We start from the raw sequence: 12,726 nt of genomic DNA on the forward strand, positions 1-12,726 counted from the left end.
GCAAGGATCCTTTAACATATAGTCTGTTACAACATATTGCCCGTCATCATCCTGACTAAACAAGGCCTCCATAAGACGAGGCTCTATGATTCTTGAGACTCTACTTCCTGACTTTGTTCACAGCATTCAGACTCTCTGACTTTATAATTAACTTATCCCATGACAGCAGGGGGAGAAAACAGGCTCAACCCTTCCTGTTTCTCTGTAGATGATCCAATTCCAGAGGCTTCCCTCAGATAACACATACTGCAGGCACTGTGGGCCCAGGAGATACCCTCATAAATGAAAACTGTCCCTCTCTTCTCCCTTCTTGTCACCACTTCCTTACACATACACTCATTGATCTCTCTTCCCTAGTGACAACACAAAGATCCAGAGTGTGGTCACAAAGTTACCCCCCAGAATGGTGCAGGGACAGAGTGGAGAAGCTAGAGAGGGTGGGGGAAGGATGGCAGCTGGTGGTGTAGACAGGATGCTCAGGCCGAAGCTTCACTTTTATGATAGCACAGTTGTCTGCTGCCAACTGACCTCATGTTTCTTCCCTAGGATGACATCATCTTCATCTGCCTCACTGCTCCTCAGCCTCAGATGAGCTCCTGCCTGCACCCCTGCCCAGGGGAGTCCCCAGGAAGAGACTCTATACTGTGTTCTAAAGGTCCAGTGAGTGGGATTGGGGAAACAGTTCAGTCTCCCCCAACAACTGCTGATAGCCAAGGACAAAGACATTTATATGTATGTCATCAAGTTTGTGGTCACAGAAACAAAGAAACTCACACCCCCCTCCTCAGGGTTATTATATTTAGCTTAAAACAATCCAAAGTCAAAGCAAATAAATGAAGAAAAAAACGGAAAGTGTTAATACCCTACCATGTCAGTACATTTAGTAGGATGCAGCAGCAGAAGATTTTCTGACTGTGAGGCCAGACTTTGTGTACAAAGCAAGATCCAGGAAAATCAGATTTGTATAATAGAGAAACACCCTCCTCCAAAACAGAAGAAAACAAGAAAACATACAAAAACTGAAGTACTGTTAGTCACGTTATATTTTATATAAATCTAGAGAGAAGCTAAGTATCATATTCAAGTTCTCCATCTCCAGGGAAAAGGGAGCTAAGTGAGGGCCTTTTTTCATGACACACTTTACTGATTTCAGTTTTGTTAAGCTTTGCTGTTGATTTAAAGACAGAGTCTCATGTGACCCATGCTGGCCTAAACTCAAGAAGTACCAAGAATAGCCTCTAATTCTGTGGTTCTCAAGCTTCCTAATGCTCTGATATTTCCTCATCTTGGAGTGACTCCAATTATAGAATTATTTCATTGGTATTTAATGACTGTAATTTTAATACAGTTATGATCATAATATAAACATCTGATATTCAGGATATCAGAAATGTGACTCCTATGAAAATGTTCTCCTAGCTTCAAAGAGGTGGTGACACACAGGTTGAGAATCAGTGTTACAACTGATAATATTCCCATCACTAACTGTCAATTGTTGGGATGACATGAATGTTATGATCCCCAAATTCTTTTAGTCCTTTTTCTTACTAATTGGTTCAATCTAGGGAACATAAATGCCAAACATTTGTCACCAGGGCAGAAGCCAATATCTACTTTCTAGTTGGAACATAATGTTCCCTTTTGGAAGATCAGAGACAGAAGATCAGAAGTCTGCCTAAGTGTATACAACCTGAACTTAAGCACATATGCAGAGATGAGAATGTTGGCTCTGTAAGTCTTTGCTGTAGGCTTATCTCTGGATTTTCCCTCTTATGCAAAGGAAAAGGACCTGAGAAGTCACATGACCATTTGAACAAATAGATTAAGGCCCCTTCTTACAGGTGCATGAGACTCCTTGAGAGGACTGGACAGACCAGCATCTTGGCAGCCATCTGTGTAAACACACCAGGAATGTCCAAAATCACCATGCCCATGAGAGCTGCAGAGTTCAGTCTCAGGGGCTAGGATGCAGTCACAACCACAGTAGACATCTCACAGCTGTTCCAGGGCACTTCACTTTAGCCACATGAGCTTTGGTGACCTCATCATGACCAAACAGCTTCCCAATGACCAAGAATAGGCCCATGGATGATGTTCATTTGAGGCTTGTGATTGGAGAACTGGAGCTGTTTCCATACCTCTTCATTTATGGCTCACTATGGTTGGTAGATCTCTTTAGAGCATGGCCATGAAATTCTTCTGTCTTGAGAAGCATGGTATCATTCCTTCTGGGTCACTCTGGATGGTTTCCTCTGTACTCACAAATTTATATTATAAGGTGACCTGCTAACTATCAAATATTAGGACAGACTGGCCTTGGGGACAAATTTCCCATTTCAGGAGACAATGGAGACTGCAGAATGTCAACATGGCAGGAAATGAAAAAGTGAGGGCATACAGTTTGGCTTGTGAGTAAAGAAAGCTCAACATGGGACCCAAGCAAGCCACGCTCTGACACTTGATGTGAAGCATGTGGGGAGGACGGGTGGGCTCTGGATGAGATGTCAGCATCCAGAGAGTAAAGAAGAGGAAAACTCTGATTGTCAGGCTGTGGGTTTCAATGAAGACCATGGCCCTTACATCTATCCCAGTGACCTACACCCTAGACACAGTCTACACTCTCTAAGAAGTGTCAGGAAGGGGAAAAGACAGAGGCTCAGGAGAGACACTGAGATGGATTGCTGGGAGTAAGATATTTATTAACAGTGTCAATAACTCCATGAGCAGAGAGACAACAGCACAGTCAGGCTTTCAGGCCCAGAAATACACAGGAGGACCTTGGTTCCAAGGAGAGCGTGTCTGAGTCCCCATGGTAGAAGTGGGGGTTATCCAAGAATGACTTTCACAGGAGAATCCTGCAGCCATGATGACTGACTCCCAGCGAGAAGACATGGAAGGCTGTGGGATGCAGGGTGTGTAATCACCAACAACTACTTTGATGTAAATTCACCTCCCTGGTGAGAGATCCTAGTACGGAGTAGCCTGTTAGTTGAGGAATAAAAAATTATTTGTTACCAGCATCTGGTGGGCGATCAGGAGAGACAGATGACAGATTTCCAGAGTCAGTGTTCTCTGTGTACCATTTGGGTCCGCAGAAATCATTCCCAGGTCACTGGGCTAGGCAGCAGAGGGCATTTCCCACTGAGCTTTCTCACTGGCATATATTATTTTTCTTCCTTAATGTGTAATTTAAAATATTTCAGGTAAAATCAATTTAGAAAATGTTATGTCCATGATTTATCACCTTGAGCAATACCCCTACTTTTTAAAGACACAATCTTTCACAGGCCTGGAACTCACCAAGTGTCCTATACTTGGTGTTCAGCCAATATGTCTCTGCCCATCTCTTGCTTGACCAGGGCTGGGATTGCAAATTCCTGCCACATCCCTGGGTGTGATTTCCTGATCCATCAAACTCAGGTCCTCCTGCCTCTGTGCCATGTGTTTCTGACTGAATCATCGCTCTGGCTCCCTTCCATGCCTCTCATAGTGAACTTTCCATCAGCTCCTCTTCTGTCCCTTGAGATGACAGGCACTCACCTTACTAGAGTTTAGTCTTTATTCTGCTGGCCTGTAGGAGAAGAAACTGTGTCAGTGTGTCAGCCACACTGGTTCTCATTCCTGCCTCTCTGCTGTTCTCTGTGTGCAGACAACAGGAGGGGACCAGGCCATCACACATGTCTCTTGCATCAAGGCAGGCACAGGTCTGAGAATCAGCAGGACCTGAGGCCAGGAGTTAGGCTACTTTCTGTACAACACAAGATGTCAGATGACTACTAGTGAACTCAGCCGTATCCTGTCTCCCTTTCTGTCCTTTTCCCTACTCTACTTTCTTGACACATCTCTGCCTTTTCTGCTCTGCACTCACTGTGCCTCCCTCTTGCCTCCCTGAAATCTTGCTTTCTAGCTGTCCCTCTCAGTGTAGGCTGCTGCAACCAGCAGTTTGAGACTCAGGGATTTCATCCCAGTCAGATTTCTGCGGTCATTCAGGCTGCTGCTCTTCCACCTCTCAGTTCTTCTACTTACAGTGACAGAGGGCAGAGCCTGTCTCAAAGAGTGGGACACACATTTAAATGTTCATTTGTAAACTTCTTTACACTCCAAAAACTAGGAATCTCCATCCTTATCCTGTAGTCCCAATGGCTTTAAAACAACTCTGACCTCAGTTCACATGTAGGTCTTGAGTTGGGTGTGCAAGATATTTGGAGCCCAGTAGCCTACAGCTTCCTATGAAGCTGTAGATAGACTTGAACCCCTGATTCTCCTCTCTGGATTTCCCAAGGGCTGGAATTATTTTGTCCCCCTCTCTGTCCCCATTTTTATTTCTTAGAGTACCCATGAATATTTGAAGACAAGTTATTTATACAAAAATGTAATGAGATTTTGCAAAAGAACATTGTATTTTCAAGTGTGTGTGTGTCTGTGTGTGTGTGTGTGTGTGTGTGTTTGTGTGTTGCTTATGTCTGTGTGTGTTTTGCAGGAACATAATGTATAAATTTTTCCATTCTGCCAATATGCTTGAATTTAGGGTACTTCTCTAGTCTTTTGCAAAATTTACTTTGAACAGAGCATAACCATATGTGAATATTTGCAAATGTGAATACTCATGTGCTGCTGGAGGACAACCTTGGGCATTTTCCTTTAGGAGCTGTCCTCTCTGGGTTGTGAGACAAGTCAGTCATTGGTCACACCCAGTACATAAGGTGAGCAGCACAGGGAGCCACAGGGATCCTAGCATATCAGGCTGTCCTAGCATCTCACAAGTTTTTTTTATTAACTTGAGTATTTCTTATTTACATTTTGATTGTTCTTCCTCTTCCCAGTGTCTGGGCCAACATCCCCCTAACCTCTCCCCCTCCGCTTCTATATGTGTGTTCCCCTCCCCATCCTCCGCCCATTACCGCTCTCTCCCCAACAATCACGATCACTAGGTGTTCAGTCTTGGCAGGACCAAAGGCTTCCTCTTCCACTGGTGCTCTCACTAGGCTATTCATTGCTACCTATGAGGTTGGAGCCCAGGCTGACAACTCTTTATATGGCTCCTGGGGTGATGCTCGTGTGACTGTTTGTGGAAAAATCACTTCAACTGAGACACTCCAATGGGTGTTTCATGATTTTGCTGAGGAGGGTGAGATTTCTAGTGTCCAACTCTTGCTTGTTGTAGTGTTAAGTTCTCCATACACATTTCTTTCTCTTTCTGTGTCCATTAATTTCCATTTCAGTTATACATGTCCAACTCAAATAGGTGTCTCTACTTATACATATCACTTTCTGTAACATGTTGTCTGCAAAAGCTGGTCTACCCTCATTTGTTCTATAGCAGACACAGTTCTTCCAGATGAACAGTCAGCCCCTGAGGTTCCTGCATGGCTACTTGAATTCCTTAGGAGCAGGCACTGTGTTCATCTGCATTTGCTCCTCTGATTTCCAGATGGTCAGGAAGGACAGCAGGCTCCATGCAGTTCTTGGGGAGATCAGGCAAATTTCCCTCCTTCTGTTCTCTTTACTGTTCCCTACCCTTCTCCATCTCCCACAGCTGAGAACACTCCCTGTGGGGAAGCTTGGGTGAGGCCTCTCCTGGACCACTTACCTTTGCTTCCACCACAGGAAGATCATCCATCCATACAGGGGGATGATGACCACAACTTTGGCCAAGACCATCCCAACCATGACTCCCAGGTTCAGCAGTGAAGGATTCCTCTGGCCCCTTTTGTCCTCCAGGCCAGCTGTGGGGACTGCAGAGGGGATGATAGAGGGGCTCCCCATGGTAGTATTGAGAGCTGTGGAGAGATGAGAAGTGAGAAAATCTTCCCTGAATGAGGTGAGGAATGGGTGAGTGTCACACTTTGTCTCCTCGATTGGATGTGGGATGCAGAACAGCTGTTAGAAGTTCACACAAGGGGTTGGGGATTTAGCTCAGTGGTAGAGCACTTGCCTAGCAAGCGCAAGGCCCTGGGTTCGGTCCCCAGCTCTGAAAAAAAAAGAAAAAGAAAAAAGAAGTTCACACAAGGAAGGGAACACATGCTTAAGGCTGAGGCTCCAGAAGAGTAAGGTCAGATGCACAGTCCCCAACTGTCCTTGCTGTGTGTTCACAAATTTTCATTGGCTCACAGATAACTAAGTTAGAAAAAGACAACGATTTTTTTATTTAAATGTATGTAACATACAGATATGGTTCGTTCATAGTGAGTTTGCTGCTTGGACACAAGAACCTGAGTTTGGTCCCCAGTATCAATATCAAGAACCTGGTGAAGTGTGCATGACCTTGCTCCTACCCCAAGAGACAGAGGCATGCAGAGCCCTGTGAGTGGATAGGAAACCTGGTCTATGTGTCTAGTTCCCTGTCAAACATAGCCAAGGGAGCTGTAATCCTAGAGCTGAGGAGGTGGAGACAGACTTGTCCCTGTGGCTCACTGGCCTGCCAACCTAGCCTCCATGAAAAACTTAAAGCCAGTGAGAGAGCTTGTCCCCCAAAATATGGTGGATGAGACCTTAAGATCTTCTCTAACCACTACAGACATAAATATATGTACACATACACACACACAAACTCACACACACACACACACACACACACACACACACACACAGATCTGCCTTTACAGACCCACATGTTCATACACACTGAATATACCAAAATGTGTAAAAGAAAAAACACAAATTTAGCTTTATGTGTGCAGCTCTGTCCAGGGCAGAATACATTCCTTTGCTTTACACACATAACTCAGAAAATTTTTCCCAATATTTACCTATTTGCCAATTCTATCCCAGGGGTTCTTGACATGTACATCATTATCCCAACATAGATTACATATCAGGTATAACACATTTCAGATGTTTCATTGTGATTCATAAAAATAGGGAAATTAAAGTTATGAAGTAGCAATGATATACCTTTAGGCATGTGGGTCCCAGAATATGAAGAACTTTATAAAAGATTTGCAGCTTTAGGAAATTAGAGAATGACTGAACTATACACAAACATAAAATGGCTCCTTTCTCTCTAAGGCCAGGCAGTGCCTATCAAATCTTACCACAGGTCACCATGGTAGCTGTAGCCTGCACAGATAACTGCTCTGTGCACATCCTCTCAGAGTTTGATTTAGGACAGTCAAGAGGCACCTCTGGATGTGGTGGCACATGCTGTACTGCACACCATCAGTAGGCAGAGGCAAGGCAGATTGGTGTGAATTCAAGACCAGATGGGTCTATATACTGAGTTTTTGAAAAGCCAGGGCTACAAGCTAAGAAACTGATATAAAATAAATAAACAAGATAGAAAGAAAACAGGAAATAAAGAAGTACTCACATTTTAAAAAAGTGGGGTTGTGGGGAGTAACAGAGAAAGGTTGAAGGAAACAATGCAGCAACACACAGGACCCAGATTCTGTTGGTCCCTATGCAGGAACACAAGTCACTACAATGGGCTCAGGGCTCCCAATCCAGGGGACTCCAGTTCCTTCTGCATCAGAGGGGCTGGAGGGATCAGAAGACAGAGCAGCCACATCATGGAAATGGAAACACTTTCTTAATCATGTTCTAATGACTGAAGAGACTGGGGAGAGAAGATAGGTGTGTCCTGGGGAACTATGAGGTGAAATGAGGGACTATGGTGACATGTGCCAGTTACAGTTAGACCTGAGAACACCAGAACATCCAATAGCCCCTACTCTATGTTCTGTGCTGACATTGGCGCTATGTGAAGAAGCTGCACATAGGTACCAACTAGAGCCCTGCCACAGAAACATGAGAGTTGGCTCCATCCTGGAGATTTATATTCACCTTGAGGTCACGGGTGAAAGAGGGCAGGACTGTAGTTAGTTTTGGGAAAATAAGGGTGTGAACTATGGGGTACTGAAGCCTAGAGTCCACTCTGATTCTGTCTGAGCAGAGGATGACAGACATAGGGGCAGCAAAGACTTCCCCCAACTGCAAGGAAAGATGCTGGTGGCAGATGTTTGGGCAGAGCCGAGCGAAAGCAATATGAAAGGAAGCTCAGACTTGTGGACCTGATGTGATATCTAGGAAACAAGGAAGCCACAGGTGTCAAAGCCTGAGCCATGGTGACTCACCATGAATGATGAGTTGGGTGCCAGGGATTGACTGCCACGACTTCATGCCTTCAGTTGTTCGCAGAAAAACTCGGCTGAAGTATCTGGCCTGGTCATTCTCCTTTAAGTTCAGGATTCTGAGGACACCAGATGTCTGACCCTGTGTCCAGTTCATGATGAGCCGGCCCTTAAAATGCTCATGAAGGAAAGGCTGGGTGGAGTTGTAGATGACTTCCCCATGGAAGTACTTCCATATCCAGGCTATGCTCATTGACCGATCATTGGCCAACTCCCAGGGGAAATAGAAGGAGAAGGGGATCTCGATGGAGCCGCCCTGGACTCCAGAGAGGACAGCTGGTTGGTTGACACCAAAGTCATTTACTCTTCTGTATCCTGATGAGTTCCCTGGGAAGGACAGGGAGAGTCTGAAGCCACTGCATGGATTGAAAGGACAACCCTGAGCACCCACAAGACACCCACTTTTCCCAGCCACTCTGTTCCCTCCTCTGGTTCAGTCCCTGCTAATGAAGTCCCCACCACTCACCAGTGTGCAGACATGCTGCCGACAGCAAAAGAAGGAGGATCCGAGCCATAGCCAGATTCTGTTCAGGTAGTGAGACCAGCAGGGCTGTCAGGAAGTCGAGGTTGCACTGTCTAGGGGCACTGGGGCACTCAGCAGTCCAGAGAGAATCAGGGTAAATAAAAACACACGCTCAGACATTCTCAAGTGGAAGACTGAGTTGAGCAGGACCATCTCTACCTCCTTGTGGCCAGCAACTTCCTTTACTGATCTGGCTTCTGCTTTTCCGATGTTGCAAAAGATCCACCCTTGTGGTTACTGACACCATGGCAGTGTCCTTGGACCCAGCCCCCACTTTTGGTGGGGAGACATGTCCTAGCCCTTGGCATAGCTGGTTCTCCTCTCTTCTACCTTGACCATCTATCTTATCTACACTATTCCATTTCCTAAGTGGCTTGTAAACTCTCTGCCCCTTTCCTCTATATTTCCTCTATTCCTTCCCTTCCCCTCCCTTCTTAACAGGGAGAAGAGGCTTATTCCAAGGTGACCGGCAAGGAACTAGAATGTCTTGGTCTAGAAGCCTCCTAATGTGTGGCCTTATGCCCTGGTAAGCTTCATGTGACATGGGATACTGTTTTATGGAGACAGGAACTGCAGTGGCCTTTAACTGAATAATTAGAGGGGGCTGTTGGAGCGCTAGCCTCATTCCACCAGTCTCTGCCCAGGCCAGTGGAAATTTCGTGATCCAAGAATCTATTTTTGGAGATTGTGGCTTGTCCTGTCCCAGTTCATATAGTCTATATTCATCTTCTAATTGAAGGGTTAAGATCTGAAGAGGGATTCCACGGGGGCCAGTTATTCAGGCCCCTCCATCTTCAAAATGGATCTGCGCTCTTAATTTGGTGAGCAAGACACGGCCCAGCAGAGGGTATGTGCATTCCGGAACATGTAAGAAGGAATGAGTCACCTTACTGGTAGCCAACTGAACCTGGCGGTCTGTAGTCCATCAGTATGTCTTGCCACCAGTGGCTCCTTGCACCCAGGCTGTCCAGTCGCTGAGTTGTCCATGAGCCCGGGTGAGGACTGAATGCTGGGCTCCTGTGTCTAGTAGGAAGGTAACAGGCTGCCCCCCAACATTAAGAGTTATCCTGGGCTCAGGGGGGGGCTCCTGGCCCTGACCTCCCTAGTCTTCATCTAGGGTCAAGAGGGAGGTCCCTGGCTTCCGAGACCCACGGGGGTTCATAGGGTTTTTAGGGTTCTTAGGGCAATCCCTGGCCAATGTCCTTTTTCCTTGTAATAGGCGCATTGATCTTTATCCAGCTTCAGCCCCTTTCGAACTCCCATCTTATCTCCCTTCCTTTCCTGACTCTGGACTACGGCAGCCAAAATTCGACTCAACTCTCTGCTCCTTTTCTTCTCGCTCTCATCCTTCTCTCTACGTACTCTATCTTCCTTCTCTTCCTGTGTCTCTCTCTTGTTAAAAATCCTTTCTGCTTCCTTAAGCAAGTCCTGCAATGTATAACTGCAAATTCTCCAATCTCTGTAGCTTAGCCCTAATATCTGGTGCGGCCTGCCAGATGAAGGACATAGAGACACTTGTCATCTTTCCTGGGTCATCTGGATCATAGGGAGTATACATGCGATAGGACTCCTTAAATCTTTCCAAAAAAGCCGAGGGGGTCTCATCAGCGCTCTGTAAAACCTGTTTCACCTGTGCCAAATTGGTAGGGCGCCGTGAAGCCCCTCAGAGACCCGCTAGGAGTAACTGGGGATAAAGGCGTAGGTGTCCCCTACTGTCAGCCGTAGTGAAATCCCACTTTGGCCTCGTGAGTGGAAACGCATCATCAATTGCATCAGGCTGCTGAGTAGGGTGCCCATCGTCCCCCAGGACATGCTTTTTAGCCTCCAGGAACACTCTCTGTTTTTCTTCTGAAGTCAAGAGAGCCTGTAAGAGCTGTTGACAATCATCCCAAGTGGGCTGATGTGTGAGTAGAACAGACTCTATTAGTTCAGTAAGGGCCACCGGGTCCTTGGAAAAAGGGGGATTGTTCTGCTTCCAGTTATAGATGTCGGCCGCTGAAAAGGGCCAATACTGGGTCTGCCCTCCAGTTCCCTGTCTAAGTGGAAAGGCTTGAGAGGTTGTATCCGGCGCTACCTCACGCTTGCTGCACAGTCTCCCCGCAATAGGGGAAAAAGCCATCTCAGGCTGCGGCCCAGCATCTGGAGTGGCAACCGGTCTTGCTTCTGCCACCTCAGCCAAGCCTATAGGTACAGGATATGGGGGGTGGGGGGCTCTCCAGATAAGAGCTCTATAAGGGGAGAGTTAGAATCTGTCAGAAGCACAGGTTTGGGTTTGGGTGGAGAGCTCTTGGGAGATTCCTTCTCAGTTAGAACAGGATAGAGAGAAGAGGAGGCTGAAAGAGAAGTGAGTGGGGCTGAGGGAGTAGGGGGCCAACTCAGGTCTACAAAGGGTTCTACCCAAGGAGGGGGGTCAAAGGCAAGGCTCTCCCAGGTGATAATATAGGGCACCTGGTCAGGATGTCCATGTGGTCCCTTGTGGAAGATCTGATCCTTAACCTGTAAAATAACGGTCTTATTAAAAGTACCATCCACCGGCCATCCTGTTCCGAAAGTGGGCCACTCGGATGTGCAGAGGGTCTGCCATTTTCCCTTCTTGACCTCAACCGACTGATCATGGGCTCGGTTTTGGACGTCCTTCTAATGGTCAAGAGTAAGACTCAAAGGTGTTGTTAGAGACTGCCCCATATTAGTTTCAAAGAAAATTAAGGCACAAAAAAGACAAACAAGCCCAACAGTCAAACAAGCAACAGACAAACGTGCCGCTCGGCTTTGGCGCAAAACCGAAAGTAAGAAGTCAGATGGGTGCACCGAGGGTCCGGATCCCTCTCCCCCAACCAAAACCACGTATCCTTCCGATACGGGCTGAGCCCCGAAAAAACGGGCTCCAACTACCCTTGGAACGTCTTCCAGGGCTGCGGGTGAGAAGTCCGAGCTCGTCAGCTCCTTCTCTGGTCCGCACAAATACAAACGGCCTAGATCTAAGCCAACTAACTGAGCATTTACAGAACAAGGCACAAAGCAAGACAAACAAGACAAACGCAGGCCAGCTTACCTCCCGGTGGGTGGTCGGCAGTCTCTGGGCAGAGGATCTCCCATCCCGGACGAGCCCCCAAATGAAAGACCCTCAGAGAGAATCTTCGCTCAGGAGGGAGATCTTCAAGCCCAATGACCAATCCGAGTCCACAGACTGTAATTTGTAAGAGGGTTTATTGATCAGGATACACAGGTATCTGTAGGCGTCTCAGTCATTTCGGAAGACTGGCGCGCCTAGCATAGCTAGGGACGGGTTTTTATAGGATTCTGAAGAGCAGAAGCAAGCTTACAGAAGCAAATGCATGGTTACAGAGACTTGATTGGTGGATTAAATGAGGCATAAGTGTTTGTTACCTAATTTGGCTATAATCATAACAATGAGTTGGCAAAAGAGTTCATGCTGGTCAGGGTGTCCGGGAAGTCAGGGGCTTATCTTCTCTTGCCAGGTGGCCCATGAAGCAATACCAATAATTTAAACTGGTTTCTGCATTTTGTTTTCTTTTTATGGTCTGTTTTGTATAAATGATGGGTCAGCTTGTCCCACAAAGCTTGGACAGATTGGGACTTTCCCAGGCTTGTTTTAATTCTGAGTCTGTGTATCTAAAAACTTACTTTTTACTTCTATAGTTATGGGCCTTAGGCTTGTACAATTTCCTTTCCGGAAGGGGGTCTTTCAAGAGAAAGCAGAGATGTGTCAAGAGGTTAGAGCAGGGGGAAGGAAGGGAAGGGGGAAGGAAGGGAAATGAGTCAGTACACTAGTAGGCATTGCTCTGACTTGCTGTGTTGTACAGACCAACTGACCACAACCCTCAGGTCCTGGTGACTCTTAGTCCTGTCCCTGCCTGGCTGCAGCAGAGCTGTTTGCTGCCCTGGTCCCCTCCGGTTGTATGAACACAGAGATCAGCTGAGAGGCAGGACTGAGAACCAGCATGGCTGACAGACTGACACAGTTTCTTCTCTTACAAGCTAGCAGAGTAAAGACTAATCCCCAGCTGGGTGAGCACATGTGATCTCAAGGGACACTGAGGGAATGTGGGGAAG

The 12,726-nt window shown here is 46.6% G+C and overlaps 1 protein-coding gene across 4 annotated transcripts; it reads right to left on the reverse strand.

Moving 5' to 3' along the window:
- On the reverse strand, positions 846-8,880 carry Pilrb2l5 (paired immunoglobin like type 2 receptor beta 2 like 5). 4 transcript variants are annotated; one of them, XM_039089992.2, is made up of 5 exons: positions 8,596-8,878; positions 8,073-8,456; positions 5,591-5,780; positions 3,541-3,571; positions 846-2,982 (listed from the first exon to the last, which is right to left on the reverse strand). In XM_039089992.2, exons 1-4 carry the CDS (start codon positions 8,642-8,644, stop codon positions 3,559-3,561), a joined length of 636 nt encoding a protein of 211 aa, XP_038945920.1. In that variant the 5' UTR covers positions 8,645-8,878; the 3' UTR covers positions 846-2,982; positions 3,541-3,558. The 4 variants fall into 4 exon arrangements, with proteins under 4 accessions (XP_038945920.1, XP_063127826.1, XP_038945919.1 ...); XM_063271756.1 differs by having other exon boundaries at positions 846-3,571; positions 8,073-8,485; positions 8,596-8,880; XM_039089991.2 differs by having other exon boundaries at positions 849-3,571.

This window comes from Rattus norvegicus, chromosome 12, assembly GCF_036323735.1.
Source record: "Rattus norvegicus strain BN/NHsdMcwi chromosome 12, GRCr8, whole genome shotgun sequence".
NCBI lineage: Eukaryota > Metazoa > Chordata > Mammalia > Rodentia > Muridae > Rattus > Rattus norvegicus.

What these genes read in the sequence shown, in the direction of transcription:
- Pilrb2l5 (XM_039089992.2), bottom strand. Translation starts at nt 8,644, where the DNA reads ATGGCTCGGATCCTCCTTCTTTTGCTGTCGGCAGCATGTCTGCACACT. An exon ending in GGCAGCATGTCTGCACACTG is followed by an intron (nt 8,457 to 8,595) that starts GTGAGTGGTGGG and finishes TGTCCTTCCCAG; the next exon opens with GGAACTCATCAGGATACAGA. An exon ending in CACCCAACTCATCATTCATG is followed by an intron (nt 5,781 to 8,072) that starts GTGAGTCACCAT and finishes ATCTCTCCACAG; the next exon opens with CTCTCAATACTACCATGGGG.